Source organism: Bubalus bubalis, chromosome 21 (genome assembly GCF_019923935.1).
Source record: "Bubalus bubalis isolate 160015118507 breed Murrah chromosome 21, NDDB_SH_1, whole genome shotgun sequence".
Lineage (NCBI taxonomy): Eukaryota > Metazoa > Chordata > Mammalia > Artiodactyla > Bovidae > Bubalus > Bubalus bubalis.
In genome coordinates this window covers 308,218-331,905 of record NC_059177.1, presented here as the reverse complement: position 1 = coordinate 331,905, position 23,688 = coordinate 308,218, and the positions used below count along the sequence as shown (strand labels likewise).

Genomic DNA, 23,688 nt, shown 5'->3' with positions numbered 1-23,688 from the left:
CTGTCAGACTGCAGTCACTACCTACAGTGAACCTCCAGGAAGCTCAGGATGTAAAAATAGGATACTGGCCCCAGAAAGCTAGAGTACATATCAAAGGAATGGTTTCAGGAAGCCCAGACTCTTATATCTCTCCATACATAGAAAAGTGCTAAATTCCTTAACTTGGGTTATCTAGTTTTCTTTAATGATAACCTTTTGATATTCAGACTACCTATCCTTTGTTACAAAACTTCTATATAACTTGGCTCCTCCCCTCACCTTCTCCAAGCAGTTCTCCAGGCTTAAATTCCTAAAAATTCCCACTGTATAAAACATAACTCTCAGCTTTTATGTTGTTAATCTTTAAGTCAACAAGGCCATCTACCAGGCAATGTATTAATCACTTTACAAATATTAACTCATTCAATCCTTATAGAGATGAAGGGCCCTATCATTATCCTCGTTTTTCAACTGGGAAGGTTCTATCTTCCTAAGGTTCCACAGATGATAATTAGTAGAGGTGAGATTTCAATCCAGGTGTTTTGGCTCCAGAGCCAAGGCTTTCAGTCACAACTTTATTGTCTCTTAACTCTTATTATTAGTAAAAATAATGAAATAATGATTAATACTATTTAATATAACACTGAAGTGTAATCAATGATGATTTTCATTGTCCAGAGCTTTTTACTAAGTGTTCTTACTTACAAGAGCTCATTTACCTCTGAAAACTCATTTTGTTGAGACAAGAACTGAGGTTCAAGTACCCATCATTGATGCTGTGAAACCCACTGCAAGAATTCCAGAGCCATTACTATGGATAAATAGTATAATGTAAAGAATAATAAAAATGTGCCCCCACAGTCCTCAAGCCTTCACAATGTGATTTTACACATCTTTTATAATGGATAACTGACTCCGAAGCCAACATTCATGCAACACAGTACACCAAGTAAGAAATAGTGAAGTTACTGTTTTGCTTAATAACAACACATCTTCACACACCAGCGCTAAAGGATTTTCTTAAGGAAATCAAACTCAAATCTGGGAGGTTCTGACTTCACCAGGGTCCTGCAGCTGTTTAGTGGCCCCAGGGCAGGTTCTCCCGCTGGTTTGGCACCGAAGGCGTCTTCCAGCGACTGCTGGCCTCTAGGCAGCGGTGCACCTGAGCAGGTGGGAGGATCAGGCCTGCGGGTCGCGCACCGCCCTCGTTCTCGGTGCCACCCAGCGCCGTCAGCGCGCCAACTGCCCCCCGCCCCCAACTCTGGGCCGCTCGGAGCGGGCCCTGGACCCCCTCCCGAGGCCCCACCGCCCTAGACGCTCAGAACCGATGCCTGGCTTCAGCCTCATCTGGCCGCCGGCGCGCTCACACCCTTCTCCGGCTGACCCCGGGCCCTCCCCGCCGTCCCCGCCGCCTGCTGGTGGAGTCGGGCCGGCGAGAGGCCCCTCCCCGGCGGAGCGGCTCAGCGCGGAGGAAGCACAGGCTGCGAGAGTACCGCGGCCTCGTCGCGCTCATGGCGTCGTCCGGGTGAGTACGGCGCTCGCGGCCGCGCCGGTGCGGGCTGCGCGGTGGGTGCTCCGGCCCACCGCCGGCGGCCTTCCCCGGCTCGCGGCTCCGGACCCCCACCCACCCGGCCCTGCGGCCCTCTGCTGCCGACCTTGGTCGCGGGCGGCCGAGGCGGGGGCAGGGGCGGGCTGGGGGCGCGGGCTGAGGCTCTGAGCGTGGGGGGCGGGATCGGGGTCCCGGGCCGCGGAGGCGGGCAGCGCGGGGGGACGAGGGCTTGGAGCGCGGGCGCGGCAATTCCCCACCCCCACTGGCGCCCGGGGCCTGGAGCCGCAGCGCCCGGAGCTCGGCTGGGGTTTGCCACCCTGCCTTCCGCATCTGTTTTCTCCTCTTGTTCTCGTTAGAGTTGATGCTGGGCTCTCATCGCAGTCAGGACGCAGCCTGAATGTACCCGAACGTCGGGGGGTAAGGGCAGGGTCAGCCCTCGACTTGGCCAGGTCGGGGCCTCCTTCTTGGTCTGGGCCGTGGGCCTGGTTACAGTGGCTACCGCGATTCCGACATCACCTCCATTCTACCGTCTTGGTATTAAAATGTTCTTTTAGGAAGTGATGGTGACACACGGAGTTTGTAATTAAAAAAATTTTTTTATTGCAAAGTAAAACCTCAGCAGTTCATTATGATCATGAAAGCTAGGATTGACAGAATTAATCAAACAGCTATGCTTAACAGAGGAGGAAAATTAGTCTCAAGGTCATTGCTTTAGTTGTTACTAGTATTCATTTGACTATTGTCCACTGTTGAGAGTGACATAGACCTAGTGGCTGCGATAGCAATTCAAGTTGTAGATCCTTTAACATCTCAAAGGGCTTTTACCTGTTCGTGGTGTGGGGGTGGGGTTGCTGCGAGGTAGAAATGATGGATATTACGACCCTTACAGGGGATGGAAGTTCACTCATGCCATGCCTTAATGAACTGACTCAGTGGAGTGGGTCTTAATGGAGCAAGCTGGATTTGACTCCAGCCAAGTCATGGGCATTTTCCATCTACCTGCTGCCTTTCTAGGTTTGGGGAGCAGCAGTCAGAAGTACCCAGTACTTTGAGGTTGTAAATGTAATAAACAGTCATTCCTCAGAAGGCCAGGTTGATTCACCCAGAGGTTCAAGGTCCCACTGTGTTGCTGGCCCTCTTGTCAGGAAAGGGTGAGGCAGGGCAGACTGGAAGCAGCAAGGGCTGGCTGAGCCTGTGTGGGGCTTCCATGAGGCCTTTTAACAAGGTGCATTTGGTGTCCACTACTTTGTAGTCATGGGTCAGAGGTGGACTTAATGCTGGGCTGGTATGCCCTTCTATGAGCCAATAGTCCCTAAACTGTGTCCCTGTGGTAGATCATATAAGTGCAGATTTGATATTTGCAGTTTGAAGTATTTTTGAGTGATCTCATAAGTCTGCAGTTGTTACTTATTTCCTAGAGGTACCCATTTGAAAACTGAGGTCACATTTTTAGTATACTTTATTTTCATTTCATGGAAAGAACTATGTACTTACTATGGTATGTACAAATTTGGGAATAGTCCACATCTCCAGATGTCTGCAGGTTTTGCTGATAGACCAGTGTTTAGCCAGGCAGACCTGGTTTTCTAAGATCCTTTGGCCTTTCCAAGTCAGTCTACTAGATTAGGTGCTGCAGAAATAAGTCCAGAGATTCAGGGCAGGGATGGGAGGGGAGCCATGATTTCTGCTGGGCTGTTTATGGATGAGCCTCCAAACCTAGTGTTCTTTTCTAAGTGACAATTTCCATAAGAGGGTTGGTAAGGAAAGAAGAACTTCTGACAAGTTTTGAGGACCTTACCAATGTGCTAGGCATTATACAAAAGAAAATGGCAAAATGAAGTCATGAAAGGGAAAAGATATATTTGAGATGACTCACAGCTCAGTGTGTTTGGAGCTACGTAGAGATAAGGCCAGAGATGGAAGCAGGGTCAAACTGCAGGATCAGATCAGATCAGTCGCTCAGTCGTGTCCGACTCTTTGCAACCCCATGAATCCCAGCACGCCAGGCCTCCCTGTCCATCGCCAACTCCCGGAGTTCACTGAGACTCACGTCCATCGAGTCAGTGATGCCATCCAGCCACCTCATCCTCTGTCGTCCCCTTCTCCTCCTGCCCCCAATCCCTCCCAGCATCAGAGTCTTTTCCAATGAGTCAACTCTTCACATGAGGTGGCCAAAGTACTGGAGTTTCAGCTTTAGCATCATTCCTTCCAAAGAAATCCCAGGACTGATCTCCTTTAGAATGGACTGTTTGGTTCTCCTTGCAGTCCAAGGGACTCTCAAGAGTCTTCTTCAACACCATAGTTCAAAATAATCAATTCTTTGGCACTCAGCCTTCTTCACAGTCCAACTCTCACATCCATACATGACCACAGGAAAAACCATAGCCTTGACTAGATGGACCTTTGTTGGCAAAATAATATCTCTGCTTTTGAATATGCTGTCTAGGTTGGTCATAACTTTCCTTCCAAGGAGTAAGTGTCTTTTAATTTCATGGCTGCAGTCACCATCTGTAGTGATTTTGGAGCCCAAAAAAATAAAGTCTGACACTGTTTCCACTGTTTCCCCATCTATTTCCCACGAAGTGATGGGACCGGATGCCATGATCTTCGTTTTCTGAACGTTGAGCTTTAAGCCAACTTTTTCACTCTCCTCTTTCACTTTCATCAAGAGGCTTTTGAGTTCCTCTTCACTTTCTGCCATAAGGGTGGTGTCATCTGCATATCTGAGGTTATTGATATTTCTCCCGGCAATTTTGATTCCAACTTGTGTTTCTCCCAGTCCAACATTTCTCATGATGTAGTCTGCATAGAAGTTAAATAAGCAGGGTGACAATATACAGCCTTGACGAACTCCTTTTCCTATTTGGAACAAGTCTGTTGTTCCATGTCCAGTTCTAACTGTTGCTTCCTGACCTGCATACAAATTTCTCAAGAGGCCGATCAGGTGGTCTGGTATTCCCATCTCTTTCATAATTTTCCACAGTTTATTGTGATCCATGCAGTCGAAGGCTTTGGCATAGTCAATAAAGCAGAAATAGATGTTTTTCTGGAACTCTCTTGCTTTTTCCGTGATCCAGCGGATATTGGCAATTTGAGCTCTGGTTCCTCTGCCTTTTCTAAAACCAGCTTGAACATCAGGAAGTTCACGGTTCACATATTGCTGAAGCCTGGCTTGGAGAATTTTGAACATTACTTTACTAGCGTGTGAGATGAGTGCAATTGTGCGGTAGTTTGAGCATTCTTTGGCATTGCCTTTCTTTGGGATTGGAATAAAAACTGCCCTTTTCCAGTCCTGTGGCCACTGCTGAGTTTTCCAAATTTGCTGGCATATTGAGTGCAGCACTTTCACAGCATCATCTTTCAGGATTTGGAATAGCTCAACTGGAATTCCATCACCTCCTCTAGCTTTGTTCGTAGTGATGCTTTCTAAGGCCCACTTGGCTTCACATTCCAGGATGTCTGGCTCTATGTGAGTGATCACACCATCGTGATTATCTGGGTCATGAAGATCTTTTTTGTACAGTTCTTCTGTGTATTCCTGCCACCTCTTCTTAATATCTTCTGCTTCTGTTAGGTCCATACCACTTCTGTCCTTTATCGAGCTCATCTTTGCATGAAATGTTCCTTTGGTATCTCTGATTTTCTTGAAGAGATCCCTAGTCTTTCCCATTCTGTTGTTTTCCTCTATTTCTTTGCATTGATTGCTGAAGAAGGCTTTCTTATCTCTTCTTGCTATTCTTTGGAACTCTGCATTCAGATGTTTATATCTTTCCTTTTCTCCTTTGCTTTTCACTTCTCTTCTTTTCACAGCCATTTGTAAGGCCTCCCCAGACAGCCATCTTACTTTTTTGCATTTCTTTTCTATGGGAATGGTCTTGATCCCTGTCTCCTGTACAATGTCACGGACCTTATTCCATAGTTCATCAGGCACTCTATCAATCGGATCTAGGCCCTTAAATCTATTTCTCACTTCCACTGTATAATCATAAGGGATTTGATTTAGGTCATACCTGAATGGTCTTGTGATTTTCCCTGCTTTCTTCAATTTAAGTCTGAATTTGGCAATAAGGAGTTCATGGTCTGAGCCACAGTCAGCTCCTGGACCTAGCCTCCTCCAGTGCCCACTGTTCATGGGAGGATGTTTGTCATACAGTTCTTGGGCAATCCATGTGACAGCAGTTTGGAGGTGGCAGAGGGGACAGGAGAGACGGAGCTCATCAGCCTGCTACCGGCTACTCTTCTGCAGGCCTCCACTCCTTACAGCCCGCATCTCTTCTTTACTCTGCCTGCTCCTTCATCGTTGGGGTTTTTTGGGGTTCTACAGTCTATCTCTGTTAATTCCTGTGTAGTGCATGTTCTTTGCATGATTGCATCCATTTCTGCAGCTTTAAATGTCCAAATCAAAGGTTCTTAACCTGGGGTTCATAACTTATGCGTAGGCTTCCAAGGTCCTGCATTCCTTGAAATTGTGTAAAGTATTTGGATATACTTGAATTTGTATAAAATACTAATAAAGAATTAGTATTCTTTATTATATAAATAAATTGTACAAAGTGTGTGTTTTCCTGGGACCAAACTCTGTGGCCTTCATCATCTGCAGCCTGTCTTGAAGGGGCTCCTACCCAGAGCAACTTTACAACCATCTATCCATACCCATCTAGAGGGATAGCAAACCTAGTTAACTGTTAACCTAGTTAACCTATATACACATATATATGCTATGCTATGCTAAGTCACTTCAGTCGTGTCCGACTCTGTGTGACCCCATAGACGGCAGCCACCAGGCCCCGCCGTCCCTGGGATTCTCCAGGCAAGAACACTGGAGTGGGTTGCCATTTCCTTCTCCAGTGCATGAAAGTGAAAAGTGAAAGCAAAGTCACTCATATATATATATATATGAGTGACTTATATATATATATAAGTCACACATGACTTATATATATATATATATATATATATATATATATCACACATATATATATCATATTGTTAATGGCAGATAATTTGATAAACAAAAGTATAAAATTTAAAAACAAAAAAAGTATAAAACAGAAAATAAAAATCAAGTGTAGTCGGAGTTTCTATAGACCACCAGTTTAAACATTTGATATTTTTAAAATCAGGCCATTATTTTATCAGAGAGACATGCTCCGCTCCCCACCACCCCGCTGCCCCTGCCACCATCTTAGTTAGGCAGGTATCCTGACAGACATTTTCTATTGCATTTACATGTTTTATCCTTCCCCCCCATTTTTTAATTTATTATTTTACAAATAACATAAAATTTGCCGTCTTAAATATTTGCTCTCTTTTACATAATTGGTCTCATACTGTTCTGCAGCTTGCTTTATTCACCCGGCAGTATGCTTTGAAATGCTTTACATGTGAAAGCAAAGAACAGATCTACCTAAAATTTGACAGTTATATAATATTTTGTCATGCTAATGTTATCTAGTTAAGAATGCTTTCAGTTTTCTTCATAAGATAATGCTGTACAATTGGTATCTCCCTATGGACATGCACAAGTGTTTTTCTAAAATAGATACAATGCATTGTGGTCAGAGGACCTGTCTGTTTTTTAGCTGATGCTACCAAATATCCTTATAAATGATTGTACCACATTCCCCTTCCACCACCACATTGTAAGGGTCCTCTACACCTTCCAACATGTGATGATATCAAACTTTAAAAGTTTTGCCTGTCTGATGGAATTATTGAATCAAGAAATAGTAAGCTAATGGCATCTTCATTCACCCTGTCTTCAAAATAGAAACTTCATCCCTGACTCCTTATATCCCCTTGGTGCTTAGTCGCTCAGTAGTGTCCAACTCTTTGTGACCCCGTGGACTGTAGCCCACCAGGCTCCTCTGTCCATGAGGATTCTCCAGGCAAGAATACTGGAGTGGGTTGCCATGCCCTCCTCCAGGGGATCTTCCCAACCTAGGGATCATACCCATGTCTCCCACATTGCAGGTAGATTCTTTACCATCTGAACCACCAGGAAAGCCCTTGGAAATAGTCCTAATTTCTTTGATCTGGTTGATAACATTGAACTCTAACCACCCATAATATCTCATAAGTAAACTCATACCCTCAGGTTTTTGTTTCAGAAAATGTGGTCATTGTAACACTTAAGTAGTCTCTACACAAGGCCTGGAGTGATGATGAGATCTGTCCTGGACTGAAAGTATGGGAAGCAAGGAGAGCCACAGAACACCTCACCTGCCCTCCTGGCCACTCTCCCAGGATTCATCTCTCTTGGCAGCTGAAAGCAACTCCCATTAACATTGACTGGATATTTAAAAGTCCCCCAGACTTAATGCAACCTTTTGTCTTTCCTGTCCAGGAAGATTCTCTCCAACACCAACATTTTGTGGGAAAGGAAAGGATCCTGGGCTTCCCTTCCTGGGAAGGACTCAGCTTTCCCACTGAAGCCTGTTCTGGTCCAAATGGACCACAAGAGCTTCAAGCTCTTCACACTGGGTGGAGGATGGGTCTTCTGGCCAGGCCAGGGGGAGGAAGGAAAAGGCCCACAGATCACACCATGGGGATGAGACACTGAGGAATTCATGTGAGGTATATATATCTGCTCCTGGGTGAAGTCCAAAAGAGCTGTGAGCCTCTGCTCAGGAGCTGCTGTGGCTTCCAAAGAATGCATGCATGTGGCTTTGGCAGCAGGATGCAGATTTCGCTCTTCCTCTGTAGATCTGGGGTTGCTCAGTGAACCAGCAGCCACCCCAGTGGCTCCCTGCTGGAGAAAACTAGAGAACTGGGAGGGTTGTTATAGCTGAAGCATCCCTGGCTCTGCAAGAGCAGCTCTCCAGACTCCACTTACATGCTCACGGGTGTCAGATGTGCCAGTGCTTCGTCAGATGGAGTGCCATGTGGTGACTTCTCTCTCAGCTTAAAGGAGAACCTCTTCTTACACATAACCATGAGTGTCAGGAGTTTTCCAGCCCAAAGGAATGTTCTTTTAAATTTAGATCCTGCCTGCTTCTAAGGAGTGTGTTGTTAGGCCCTCTTGAAGTGTTTTTGTATATATTGTGTTATTTAATCTTCATAGCAACCCTATAGTAAGTACTATTATTACCTGCATTGTAAGGATAAAGAAATTGAGGCCCAGCTAAGCAATTTAAGTTAAAACTTGATGCCTAACAGGCCCATTATGGATAACTGGTTTAAATTTATTTACTGAGGCACAACAAAAATGTTCGATTCAGTATTTTGTTCTGATCACAAAGCACGTGCAGCATCTCTGGCATGCTCGGAATGAAAGTGAAGTGAGGATGTATTCACTTGGTTTATTGGAGCAAGAAGCTGTTTTAGCAGAGTGGTTATACCCTCAATTTTGCTTGTATGAAATATGGCTGAGTGTAGAATAATTTAGACACAGCTCTTTATTTTAAAGAAGAATTCCCTCTAGGAGGTTTTACATTCCTAGTGAGATGACCTGCATGTCAGGAAGGCCTTTTTTTCTCTTGTAGTTCAGACGTGGTCTGTCTTAGATTCTCTGTATTGTAACTTTTTATAAAACTGTTAGTTGTCTTAAATGCACATGGTAAAATTTTCAAAATGAACATAAATGAAAACTCAGGCACCTTGCCTCCTGCTCCTGTCTGAAAAGCTGGCATCCTCATTAGAGAAGCATCTCCTGGGAGGCAGGGCACAGTGTGGATTCCAGTCCTTCTTGTTCTGTTTTAAACCCAGAATGTTTTTTGGGGATATCTTTGTTACTTTGTTTCTATTTAGCTTGGTTCTTTCTCATGGATTTGTAGATCTTTGTACATTGAGAAAACTAACTTTCATCCTTTGCGTTATACATGCTTTTCCACTGTCTGGCCTTTTGACTTTATGAAGTCAAATTTTAAAGTCTTAAATATTTATTTCAGTGCATTTTTGGTTCATTTTCTAATTTAACTCTTTGATCCAGGTAGTTTTCATTTTGGTGAAAGGAGGAGTAAGAATTTACCTTGATTTTTTCCAAGTTGTTATAATTGAATAATCACCAGATACTTAGAGCTACCTGGATCAGGGACAAAATTCCCAACTGTATTTGGGCCTACTCTGGGGTCCTCTTCTACTGAACTCTTCGTCTCTTTGTGAACCAGTACTACAGCTTTAATTTTTTGTGGTTTATACTATGTTTTACTGTCTGGCAGGTTTTGTCCTCCTTCATTACTATTCTTTTTCAGAATTTTCCTGATTATTATTGTACAGATATTCCTGAATAGAGCCAGATTATCTGTTTTTAAACCTAAATTCACTTATAGGTCAATTTAGTGAGAATTGACTTTAAAATTATGGTAAGCCTTTCTTTATCCAAAAAGGATATGGGCTTTCATTTGTTCAAATCTTTTTTTTTTTTAATATAAATTCATTTATTTTAATTGGAGGTTAATTACTTTACAATATTGTATTGGTTTTGCCATACATCAACATGAATCTGCCATGGGTATACACGTGTTCCCCATCCTGAACCCCCCTCCCTCCTCCCTTCCTGTACCATCCCTCTGGGTCATCCCAGTGCACCAGCCCCAAGCAACCAGTATCATGCATCGAGCTTGGACTGCCTATTCGTTTCATATATGATATTATACATGTTTCAGTGCCATTCTCTTCTTTAGTATTTAGAAATTCTTTTCATTTAGAGGTTGAACATTTTTATGTATATTAAATTTTTTTTTCTTTTTGATATTCTACATGGGAGTCCTCCTTTCACATTGTTAAACTTGTTTGTATATAGGAAGGCAATTTGGTTATTACAATTTTTTTTTGTATGTCCCCAGCTTACCAAGTTCTCTTATTGCTCACAGCAATTTTTCAGTTGATCTCTTCTATTTTCTTTCTGTTATCACGGATAAATAACAAGTTGATTCTTCCTTTGCTATGGGCAGACTGTGTGTCTTTTGGGTCCATGGTGGAATGCTGCTTTCCCTAAGTGCCCCCAGCCCCTTTGCTGCTCAGCATCTCCAAGGAGGTTGTTCGTGGGTCCTGGGCCAGAACATAAGCATTGGCTTGCTCATGGTGCCCTCCAGCCAGGCTCATCTATAGCCTTCCCATTTGAGACAGTAGCAGCCCTACTGAGTCTTAACATTTGAGGTTTACCAGACTCTTTCTCACATGCTCTCCAGTCCTGCACAGAGTTCAGAGCCCAACCCTGTGTTGTTGCCTCTGGTGCTGCCACCCAGATCTGATCTTCCTCATCTCTAGTCTGTTCCCAATATGAAACAGGCATATTGACTTGCACTCAGACCACCTCCCAGAATAAAAACAGGAGTCTTTTCTATGGCCTGGAAAGTTTGGTCTTACCTGACCTCTTCTGTGTCTTCCTCCTACTCACTCCATACCAGTTGCACCATCTTCCCACTGAGTGCTGAGCCCATTCTGGCCTGTGTGGTGCCTGGAACACTCTCCTCATGGAGCCAACCATATGCCCCCACTTGCCAAGCTTGCACTTGATGTCCCCTTCTCCAGGAGGCCCACCCTGACCTAATTACTGCAGTCTGTGCTGCCCGTTCACCACATGTCTGGTACCCTGATCTTAGTCTACACTTTCTTTCTTTCTTCCACAGTGTTTTGACACCTCCCAGTGTATCTTCTATTTAAACTTTCAAAAATAGTTTGTCAGTTTCCCCTACCTCCTTGAACGTAAACTAAGAGCAGAGGTATTTATGTCCTTCACAGATATATCCTGAACTCCTAGAAAAGTTCCTCAGTTCAGTTTAGTCACTCAGTCGAGTCCGACTCTTTGCGACCCCATGAATCGCAGCACGCCAGGCCTCCCTGTCCATCACCAACTCCCGGAGTTCACTCAGACTCACGTCCATCGAGTCAGTGATGCCACCCAGCCATCTCATCCTCTGTTGTCCCCTTCCCCTCCTGCCCCCAATCCCTCCCAGCATCAGAGTCAACTCTTCGCATGAGGTGGCCAAAGTACTGGAGTTTCAGCTTTAGCATCATTCCTTCCAAAGAAATCCCAGGGCTGATCTCCTTCAGAATGGACTGGTTGGATCTCCTTGCAGTCCAAGGGACTCTCAAGAGTCTTCTCCAACACCACAGTTCAAAAGCATCAATTCTTCGGCACTCAGCTTTCTTCACAGTCCAACTCTCACATCCATACATGACCACTGGAAAAACCATAGCCTTGACTAGATGGACCTTTGTTGGCAAAGTAACGTCTCTGCTTTTGAATATGCTATATAGGTTGGTCAAAACTGTCCTTCCAAGGAGTAAGCATCTTTTAATTTCATGGCTGCAGTCACCATCTGCAGTGATTTTGGAGCCCAAAAAAATAAAGTCTGATACTGTTTCCACTGTTTCCCCATCTATTTCCCGTGAAGTGATGGGACCAGATGCCATGATCTTCGTTTTCTGAATGTTCAGCTTTAAGCCAACTTTTTCACTCTCTACTTTCACTTTCATCAAGAGGCTTTTGAGTTCCTCTTCACTTTCTGCCATAAGGGTGGTGTCACCTGCATATCTGAGGTTATTGATATTTCTCCCGGCAATCTTGATTCCAGCTTGTGTTTCTTCCAGTCCAGTGTTTCTCATGATGTACCCTGCATATAAGTTAAATAAGCAGGGTGACAATAACAGCCTTGACGTACTCCTTTTCGTATTTGGAACGAGTCTGTTGTTCCATGTCCAGTTCTAGCCGTTGCTTCCTGACCTGCATACAGATTTCTCAAGAGGCAGGTCAGGTGGTCTGGTATTCCCATCTCTTTCATAATTTTCCACAGTTTATTGTGATCCACACAGTCAAAGGCTTTGGCATAGTCAATAAAGCAGAAATAGATGTTTTTCTGCAACTCTCTTGTTTTTTCCATGATCCAGTGGATGTTGGCAATTTGATCTCTGGTTCCTCTGCCTTTTCTAAAACCAGCTTGAACATCAGGAAGTTCACAGTTCACATATTGCTGAAGCCTGGCTTGGAGAATTTTGAGCATTACTTTACTAGCATGTGAGATGAGTGCAATTGTGTCGTAGTTTGAACATTCTTTGTCATTGCCTTTCTTTGGGATTGGAATGAAAACTGACCTTTTCCAGTCCTGTGGCCACTGCTGAGTTTTCCAAATTTGCTGGCATATTTAGTGCAGCACTTTCACAGCATCATCTTTCAGAATTTGAAATAGCTCAACTGGAATTCCATCACCTCCACTAGCTTTGTTCATAGTGATGCTTTCTAAGGCCCACTTGACTTCACATTCCAGGATGTCTGGCTCTATGTGAATGATCACACCATCGTGATTATCTGGGTCGTGAAGATCTTTTTTGTACAGTTCTTCTGTGTATTCTTGTCACCTCTTCTTAATGTCTTCTGCTTCTGTTAGGTCCATACCATTTCTGTCCTTTATCGAGCCCATCTTTGCATGAAATGTTCCCTTGGTATCTCTAATTTTCTTGAAGAGATCTCTAGTCTTTCCCATTCTTTTGTTTTCCTCTATTTCTTTGCATTGATCACTGAGGAAGGCTTTCTTATCTCTTCTTGCTATTCTTTGGAACTCTGCATTCAGATGTTTGTATCTTTGCTTTTTGCTTATCTTCTTTTCACAGCTATTTGTAAGGCCTCTCTGGACAGCCATTTTTCTTTTTTGCATTTCTTTTCCATGGGGATGGTCTTGATCCCTGTCTCCTGTACAATGTCACGAACCTCATTCCATAGTTCATCAGGCACTCTATCTATCAGATCTAGGCCCTTAAATCTATTTCTCACTTCCACTGTATAATCATAAGGGATTTGATTTAGGTCAGACCTGAATGGTCTAGTGGTTTTCCCTACTTTCTTCAATTTAAGTCTGAATTTGGAAATAAGGAGTTCATGATCTGAGCCACAGTCAGCTCCTGGTCTTGTTTTTGCTGACTGTATAGAGCTTCTCCATCTTTGGCTGCAAAGATTATAATCAATCTGATTTCAGTGTTGATCATCTGGTGATGTCCATGTGTAGAGTCTTCTCTTGTGTTGTTGGAAGAAGGTGTTTGCTATGACCTTATGGTCAACGTGTTCTCTTGTTCTCTCAGAGAGAGATAGCAAGCTCTTGGGGGTCTCCTCCTCTCATAGGACACCAATCTCGTCAGATCAGTGCCTTACCCTGGTGACTTCATTCAACAGTAATTACTCCTCTAAAGGTCATATATCCAAATGTAGTTTCATTGGGGGTTATGGTTTCACTATAGGAATTTGGGGGAATATAATTCAGGCCGTGCAATCATTGAAAGGAGAGTTGTAAACTAAAATGCATGGGACAAAGGTGCAATTCTGCTGCTGCTCTCTCCTGCAGGACTTGGCTCTGCTTCCAATTGAAACACAGAGACTCAATTAGATGTGAAGTTCTTTGATGAGAAAAAAGAAGAGATTTATATGTATATTTTTAGAAAAGGGCACAAATTCAGGGTTGTCCCTGTGATAATTACACTCTTGTCTTCTACCTCTTGCATGGAAATGAAAGGGCTGAAGTTAAGTTCCTGTCTTGGGAACTTCTGACAAGTGTGTCCTGAAAGCCTCTGTGCAGGGGGAAGAGGCCAGGGAATACCGTGGGTGGAACTACCTGTCCTCTGCCCTTGTCCTCCCTGTGTCTCAGCACAGGGCTCCATGTCACCGCCAGGACAGGCCTGCTTCTTCCCCTCTGGAAAACTATTTTTAACCAGTCATGGTTAATTTTTTATTCTTTTTACAAAAGCTATATATGTTCTTTACAGAAAAATGAAGCAAAGACAATGAAAACCTCCATTTTTGTCAGCAATAGGATCAGATTTAGTTAGAGAGTTGCCTAGTACTCTGCAATGATAACCTGGAGTCGGAAATAGCAATCCACTCCAGTGTTCTTGCCTGAAAATTCCATGGACAGAGGAGACTGGTAGACTATATAGTCCCTGGGGTCACAAAGAGTTGGACACAACTGAGCACACACACACTGCATTGTTAAAATGGCTAAAACAGCTGTGAACACAGTAACCACTGGAGTTACCAGAACTCATTTCAGAGAGGGCTGAAGATGAGACCTTCAAGGAACATGCTGGAATAATAACCAATGGTCCTGAAATCCTTCTTTCCTCTAGGAGGATCAATTTCATGAACACAAAACATTTGTTTTGCTGATGAATTAAATGGAGCTAGATTACTTGTCTCTAAGGGGGCCTGCCACAGTGTTTTACACTCTTGGAAAAACATTGGTTTGAAGGGGCAGCAGATTACAAGTTTTCTTGGGGCAGACACACACACAGTTCTCACCCTGACCCTGAGTAATAGCATTACTTTAATAGCTCATTTAGCTTTATTAAATCAGTATGTGCCTCTTCTATTTAAAAAATTCGAATAAGACAAAATAAACTGATATCATGCTACCCAGAAATAACTAACACTATTAACTTTAAAGCATTTTGTTTGGAAATAACTTCTACTTAGAGATAAGTTACAAAATTAAAAAGGCACCTCATACAGAGTCTCCTATTCTTAATCTTTTAGCTCATTTACCATTCCCATTTATCATTCTATGGGTATGCATGTGTATACACACACACATAAATACATACATATATACTTTTTTCTTAACTAGAAGTTAAGAAAAAGTTAGAAACTAACTTGCATGTATTATTACCCTTTATTCCTAAATTCTTCAGTACCTTATTTCCTAAGAGTAGAGATATTCTCTTACATAACCACAGTACCAGTTATCAACATCAGTAAATGTGACATGGATAGCACCTATATTTCAATTTAGTCAATAGATCACAAAATGTCTCCTTCTGGTTTAAGATCCAGTCTAGGGGTGGTTACTACATTTTTTCCTTATCTCTGTAGCACCCTTAATCTGGAAAGTTCCTCAATATTTTTTTTTTTCTTTTGAGACATTCATTGTTGTTGTTTAGTCGTGTCCAACTCGGTGTGACCCTATGGACTGTAGAGGAGCCCCATTCTCCAGGGTCCTCTGTCCATGGAATTCTCTGGGCAAGAATACTGGAGTGGGTTGCCATTCCCTTCTCCAGGGATTCCTCCCAACCCAGGGATCAAACCCGGGTCACCCTCATCACAGGCGGGCTCTTCTCTGCTGAGCCACCAGGGAAGCCCAAGACGTTCACACTTTGTGATAATATTTTTTCCCCTGTCACAATACATTTCATTTTGGGTTTGTCCTTATGATTACATCAAGGTTGTACAGTCTCAGCCAGAGTGCTGCAGGTGATGGTGTGTGCTTCCTCAAGGTACCACAGCTGGAGACACATACAGCTCTCTATCCCCGTGTTCACTGGCTTTGCTTACCCCGTCAAGTATAATTGCTAGTTTTTCTTTTTTCCTCCTGGCACCTAATAAGCAATCTGTGAGGAAACATTTTGGGCCTGGGCAAATATCTTGCTCCCTGTCAACATTCTCTTGCCAGAACTGGCATTGGTTGGTGTTTCTGGCTTGACCCACTCTTTATTCGGGTAATTCTAAAAGTGCGGCTGTGCTACCTGCAGCACCTCCGCATTAGCTCTGTTGCAAGCAAGGGCCCTCATTGCCTCCCCTGCCATTTGTTTATCTGTTTCTTATCTATATGCACGCACTAATACCTGTTTTTCAGTGGTTTTAAATTGATTACTGTATTTCATTATATTATATTCATGCTCAAACTGACTAACACTTGGTAGTGGGAGCCCCTTCAAGGTGGCTTCTGTGTCCTCTGACGTACCCCAGCATTTTCTTTTTTCGACTACTTCCTAGTTTTCAGAGGGATTCTCTGGTAGCTCAGCTGGTAAAGAATTAGCCTGCAATGCAGGAGACCCCAGTTCAATTCCTGGGTCAGGAAAATCCGCTGGAGAAGGGGAATGGCTACCCACTCCAGTATTCTGACCTAGAGAATTCCATGGACTGTATAGTACATGGGGTCACAAAAAATCGGACACAACTCAGCGACTTTCACTTTCACTTTTAGTCTTCAGAAATAAAATGCTCAGGCGCATCTTGTTCTTTTGCTGCTCCAGCCCTGGATTCTCTAATTTCTCCAAGGAGACCTGATAGCTTTTAGTGTGGTGTGATATTGAAGGGTACTTGGTATGCTCACTAATACTGTAGTGTCTTTGCTTCGGGCCTTTTCAATGGACAGAGCTAGGAAATGTATGCATGTGTACACAGATACATGAACACGCATGTAGAAATCACGAGTGCATACCAGTACCTCCAATCCCAGTGTACCTCTGTGAATTCTTTTTCTAACTTCCTTCATTCCTTATTTGTGTGCCCTTTCTTCAACAATGGAATCCTGACTTCTGACAAAATGAACACATTTAATCATTCCTATAATATACCTTAAGTAGTTTATTCTTAAATAGATTATACTTATCCAGGCTACTTAAATTAATTCAGGATCATCCCTCCCTGCCCACACTATTAACTTTTGATGAATATCCTTCTAGATCTCCCTGTATACACCTTTAGATAAAAAGACAGTTTTATTAAATAGTAATCACACTCTACATACTCTTCTGTAACCTGGCTTTTCCCAACCAATGAAAATATCATTAACATCATTCCATATCATACAACATCTTTTTTTTCCACAAAAGAGATCCATAGAATATTTTTTAATGATTGCACAATAAGACTACCATAATCCCTGTTTTTGGACTTTGATTTAAAAGATGTCCAATTTTTCACATAATAGTGTAAAAGAATGAAAATCTATCTTTTATCCACTTGGCATCAACATATTTGTAACTCAATTTTAATTGTTTCAGTAGGATAGAAGTGGACTTACTGGTCAAAGGATATATATATATATATATATATATATATATATATATATATATTTTATGCTTTTCTGGATGGCTGTTTGCTCTGTTCCACAGTTTTTGAGTGCTGGTTTTTCTAGACACATGTGGGCCTGGCTTCGAGATTCTAGTTTTGAGGATCTAGAGTGTGACCAGGATTTGTAGTTTTTAAAGGCTTCTTAAGACATTTTGATGTGCATCCAATTTGATAGGTGAAAGTGACATTTCATTAATTTAATAATAATTTTCTTCTGAAATTGTTTCAGACACTCAGATTTGGGAGAAGTAACATCAGAAATAAAAGCTTCTGAGAGACGAGCAGCTGTGGCCATTGCAGGTAAAGTTGGGCTTGGGCCCACCCTGAAGCAAATCCATTTCTTCTGTCCCATTGGGATTCTGGATTCCAGTATCATACTGGGCAGGATCATGGACCTCAAAAATACATAAGCATAAGGAGCCTGCCAGGCTCCTCTTTCCATGAAATTCTCCAGGCAAGAATATTGGAGTGGGTAGCCATTCTCCTTTCCAGGAGATTTTCCCAACCCAGGGAAGCCCCCATTTTGGATCTATCTTTTATTAATTTGGTGCTCCTCAAAATGAATGTGTCCTATTGGATATTAATAGTGTTATGCAGAAATAACTCTACAAAAATATGCAAATAAGTTTGGGTTAATCAAATTTTATTTTATCCATTCAAACAAATATTTGTTGACTATTTACCATGTGTTGGTTTTATTGTAGGGATTGTGAATATAAGAAACAATAGTGAATGCAATAACCAAAAATCCTAGTCTTTTGGGAACTTAAGTTCTAGAAGGTAGGCATTGTGGGAGTTCATGGTCAGTTGGTCAAGGCTAAGCAAAGCTGAGATCAAGCAATAATTGCTCAAAGCCCTTCAGTTTCTCAAGACCTTGAATTGTACTATTCATTAGCCACTAGGCACACATTTAAAATTAAATAAAATTAAAAATCCAGTTCCTCATTCACACTAGCCATATGTCAAGTGCTCAGTAGCCATACAGCTAGTGACTGCATGTTTAACAGTGTAGATAGAGAACAAGGCAATCTATTGGCAGGCAGTGCTGTATAAAATCAGGAAAGAAAATTTCAGGGTGGGCTGGGGAAAAGCAGTGGCCTTACTGGCTTATTGTGAGCTGCTGCTGCTGCTAAGTCACTTCAGTCGTGTCCGACTCTGTGTGACCCCATAGACGGCAGCCCACCAGGCTCCCCCATCCCTGGGATTGTCCAGGCAAGAACACTGGAGTGGGTTGCCATTTCCTTCTCCAATGCGTGAAAAGCGAAAGGGAAGTCGCTCAGTCGTGTCCAACTCTTCGCGACCCCATGGACTGCAGCCTATCAGGCTCCTCCATCCATGGGATTTTCCAGGCAAGAGTACTTGAGTGGGGTGCCAGCTAGGTTGCCCTATTTAGTTCTTTACAACAGCCTCATAAGGTAGTCATTATCAGTCCTTTGTTTCATTTGAGGAAACTGAGGTTCAGAGATGTAATGGCCCTTCTCCAAAATTCTATCTTCCCAGTGAATAAGGCTTTTGTAATTATTAAGAAAAATTTCTTCCTGAGGCATGTGAATTCCTCTTAAGCATATTTTTAAGACCTAAAGCAAGCTTTTCAACCTATAAGATTAAAAAAAAAGTTGTATTGAAGTATAATATAAATATGGAAAAGAGCCCATATTGTAAGTGCATAGCTTCATAAAGTTTCACAAAGACTGACCTATGTTAGCCAGCATCCAGGAGAAGAGGCTAAACAAAAACATTACCTAAGAAGTCCACCTTCTAATCACTTCCTACCATGCCTTTGCCAGACATAACCACTCTCTAGACTTCTAAAAGCTTAGATAAATTTTGCTTGGTTTGTGCTTTATATAATTATCCTATAGAATATATTTGCTTTTGCTTTATCTCAAGTCTGAGGACTCTAATTACTTCATAACTTTTTCTTTAAAAAAATTATTTAAATCATTGAAGAGAATTCTGGAAGATGGCATAGCAAGATGTGCCAGAAATACCTCTCCTCACCTGGACAGCAGTTGTGCTGGCAGAATCTGTCTGATGTAATTACTCTGGGACTCTGCAGTCTGATGGAGGCTTCCAACTTCCAGGGGAAGAATTAGAGGGTAAACTGCACTTAATTTTGGTCAGTTTCAGCTCTTAATACAGTAGCAGCTACCCATCTCTACCCACAGCCAAGTGGCAGGCAACTGTGTACATGGTATTGGAGTAACTTGACACAGCATGTGGGATCCAGGGTGAGCAAAAAAAACCCATCCTATAAATATCCAGTATCTGTGCTCTAATTGCTGATTGCTGTTTCTGATCACAGAACTGAAGGCAAAGAGGGGGACAGCAATTGTCAGAACTCCAAACATTGTTGCAAGCCCCTCCCACTCTGGCTGAAGGGCCTTACAGGGAGAGTCAAAAGATCAACACCTCCCATCTATCATTATTTGCTTATTTCTATTTTGTAAGCCACACATTAAAGAGTAGAACATTCAAAAACAACTGCATATATGGGAAAAATTAGAAAATAACTGTGCATTCCCAGGAAAATGCTCAAAAAAGATCAGTTCAGTTCAGTTCAGTTCAGTCACTCAGTTGTGTCTGACTCTTCGTGACCCCATGAATTGCAGAACTCCAGGCCTCCCTGTCCATCACCAACTCCCGGAGTTCACTCAGACTCATGTCCATCAAGTCAGTGATGCCATCCGGCCATCTCATCCTCTGTCGTCCCCTTCTCCTCCTGTCCCCAATCCCTCTCAGCATCAGAGTCTTTTACAATGAGTCAACTCTTCGCATGAGGTGGCCAAAGTACTGGAGTTTCAGCTTTAGCATCATTCCTTCCAAATAAATCCTAGGGCTGATCTCCTTCAGAATGGACTGGTTGGATCTCCTTGCAGTCCAAGGGACTCTCGAGTCTTCTCCAACACCACAGTTCAAAAGCATCAATTCTTCAGCGCTCAGCTTTCTTCACAGTCCAACTCTCACATCCATACATGACCACAGGAAAAACCATAGCCTTGACTAGATGGACCTTTGTTGGCAAAGTAATGTCTCTGCTTTAGAGAAGACTTTAAGTTTACATCTTAAGCTGAATCTCAGCACAGCAACAGTCAACGGCAATCAAAAACAAACAATAAAAAAATAACCATAGCAAACCCTGAGTAAGGGGAAATAATCTTATTTCCATAATTAGCACATTATTAGATTCAAAGGTGTTCAACAAAAACATCATAAAGCATAGAAAAAACAGGATTATGTGGTCCATTCAAAAGGAAAAATATATCAACAAAATCTGCCCCTCAAAAGACTTTGTGGCAGATATATTAGACAGACTTGAAAACAACAATCCTAAAGATGCTAGAAGAACTAAAGGAGGATATGGAGAAAGTCAAGAGAATGATGAGTGAACAAAAGGTGAATATCAATAAAGAAATAGAAAACCTAAAAATAAGCCAAAACAAATTCTAGAGCTGACGAGTACAACAACTGAAATGAAAAATTCACGAGCAGGATTCAAAGGCAGACTTGGCAGGCGGAAGAATGAATTAGTGAACTTGAAGATCGGACAGTGGAAATTATCAAAGCTGAGGAACAGAAAGAGAAAAGATTGAATAAAAGCAGACAGAGCCTGTTTGACACCATCAAAAGGACCAAGATACTCATTGTAGGAGACCCAGAAGGAGAAGAGAAAGAAGCAGAGAGAATATTTGAAGAAATAATGGCTGAAACTTGCTGAATCTAAAGAAAGATGTGTATGTAATCATCCAAAAAGCTCAGTGAACTCCAAGTAAAATGAATTCAGAGAGACCTACACCAAGACACATAATACAAAGAAAAAGAAGAAATCTTGAAAGCAGCAAGTGATAAGTCACTACAAGTGATTTTCAAAGAGATAATCTGCAGATTTCTCATTAGAAACTTTGAAGGCCAGAAAATATAGTCAAAGTATTTTAAAAAACTGTCAACCAGGATTCATATATCCAGCAAAACTGTGCTTCAGAAATGAGGGAGAAATGAAGACATTCCCAGATGAACAAAAGCTGAGGGAGTTTGTGACCACTAGTTATTCCTAAAAGAAGTGCTTAAGGGAGTGCTGCAAAGAGAATGGACATTCATTAGACAGTAACCTTATGCTGTATGAGAAATAAAGATCTCAGTAAGGTAGATACATGGGCAATTATATAGTTAGTATTATTGTAACAGTTGTTCGTAACTGCAGTTTTTGTTTTTTATGTGATGTAAGAGACCAATATATTTAAATGAAAAATTAATATAATAGCTAGCATTACTGTAACATTGATTTGTAATTCCAAATCTTGTTCTGTATGTAATTCAGGAGACTAATACATTTGAAGAGTTATTAGTTTATGTTTAGGGGCACACATTATATAAAGATGTAATTTTGTGATATCAAAAAACAAAAGGGGTTTTTGGTTTTACAGCATGTAAACAATTAGAATATATGTTGTTGACATTAAATTAGTATAAATTCAAATTAGAATGTTATAAACTTAGGAGACTGACTGTAATCCCCATGGCAACCACAAAGGAAATTGTTATAGAATATACACAAAAGGGAATCAAGAAGGAATTTAAACATTTCACTACCAAAAAATAAATAGACACAAAAGAAGAAAGGAATGCAGGAAATGAGGGACAAAAAGATATAGCACAATGACAGAAATAAGTGCCTCCTTATCAGTAATTACTTTAAATGTAAATGGATTAAACTCTCCCATCAAAAAACAGAGATTGGCAGAATTGATAAAAACACATGACCTAACTCTTGCCTGGAAAATCCCATGGATGGAGGAGCCTGGAAGGCTGCAGTCCATGGGGTCACTGAGGGTCGGACACGACTGAGCGACTTCACTTTCACTTTTCACTTTCATGCTTCATGCTTTGGAGAAGGAAATGGCAACCCACTCCAGTGTTCTTGCCTGGAGAATCCCAGGGACAGGGGAGCCTGGTGGGCTGCCGTCTATGGGGTCACACAGAGTCGGACACGACTGAAGCAATTTAGCAGCAGCATAAGAGACTCACTTTTGAGATCTAAGACAACTTGTAAAAGTAAAAAGATGGAGAAAGATATTATGTGCAAATAATTATCAAAAGAGAACTTCAGTGGCTATACTAATTTCAGATGAAATAGGCTTTAAGTAAAAAACAACTACAAGAGACAGAGAAGGACATTACATGTTAACAAACATTTCAATATAGCAAGAAGATATAACAATTATAAGCATTTATGTAATGTCAGACCATCAAAATATAAAAAGCAAAACCTGAGAGAACTGAAGGAGAAAATAGACGGTTCTACAGTAATAGTTGTGGATTCCAATACCCCACTCAGAATAATGGATAGAACAACCAGACAGAAGATAAGTGAGGAAATAGAGGCCTTCAACAACACAATAAACCTACTAGATCTAAGAGACATATGCAGAACACCCCCCTCCCCCAGCCAGCAACAACAACAACATACACATTCTTCTCAACTGGATATAGGATATTTTCCTGGGTAGACCATATATAGGGCCACAAAGTAAGTGTCAGTGGTTTCTAAAAGATATCATACAAAGTATCTTCTTTGACCATGGTGAGATAAAGTTAGAAATCAATAACAACCTGGAGAATTCACAAAATTTTGGAGGCCTAATAATGTCCTTTCAAACAACCAATGGATCAAAGACAAAATCACAAAGAAATTAAATAGTTAAGAAGACATGAATGAAAATATAAACACATCATATTAACACTTATGGACTGCATCCAAAGTGGTACTAAGGGGAAATTTATAAATGCTCATGTTAAAAACAAGAAACAGCCCATATAAACAGACTAACTTTACAACTTTAAGTTGTAACCGGAAAAGAAAAACAAGCTAAATGCAAAGCTCACACCAAGAAAGAAATAATAAAAGATTAGAGCAGAGATCAATGAAATAGAGAATAGAAAACTAATAGATTCCAGTTCAAGATGATGGAGTAGAAGGATGTGCGTGTATCTCCTCCCATGAGAGCACCAAAATTGCAACTAGCTGTTGAACAACCATCAACAGGAGGATGCTGGAAACCACCAAAAAAAGATACCGCACATCCTAAGACAAACAAGAAGCTGCAGTGAGACAGTAAGAGGGGCACGAAGAGAAAGAGAAAGGACCTGGGAAAATATTTGAAGAGATAATAGCTGAAAACATGAAGAGATAATAGCTGAAAACATCCCAAACATGGGAAAGGAAATAGTCAGCCAAGTCCAGGAAAGACAGAGTCCTAGAAAGTAAAAACCCAAGGAGGAACACACCAAGACACAGACTAATCAAACTGACAAAAATTAAAGACAAGACAAAATATTAAAAGCAACAAGGGAAAAACAACAAATAGCATACAGGGAACTC

The 23,688-nt window shown here is 41.7% G+C and overlaps 1 protein-coding gene across 1 annotated transcript in view; it reads left to right on the top strand.

Moving 5' to 3' along the window:
* The first annotated feature begins 1,070 nt into the window (after window positions 1–1,070).
* LOC102392068 (up-regulator of cell proliferation) overlaps window positions 1,071–23,688 on the top strand; it is a 31,411-nt gene continuing 8,793 nt past the window's right edge. Inside the window, exons 1-2 of the mRNA XM_006074781.4 lie at window positions 1,071–1,504; window positions 17,539–17,609. Of these exons, the coding sequence (XP_006074843.3) occupies window positions 1,491–1,504; window positions 17,539–17,609 (85 nt within the window). The 5' untranslated portion in view covers window positions 1,071–1,490. The remainder of the gene's footprint in view (window positions 1,505–17,538; window positions 17,610–23,688) is intronic.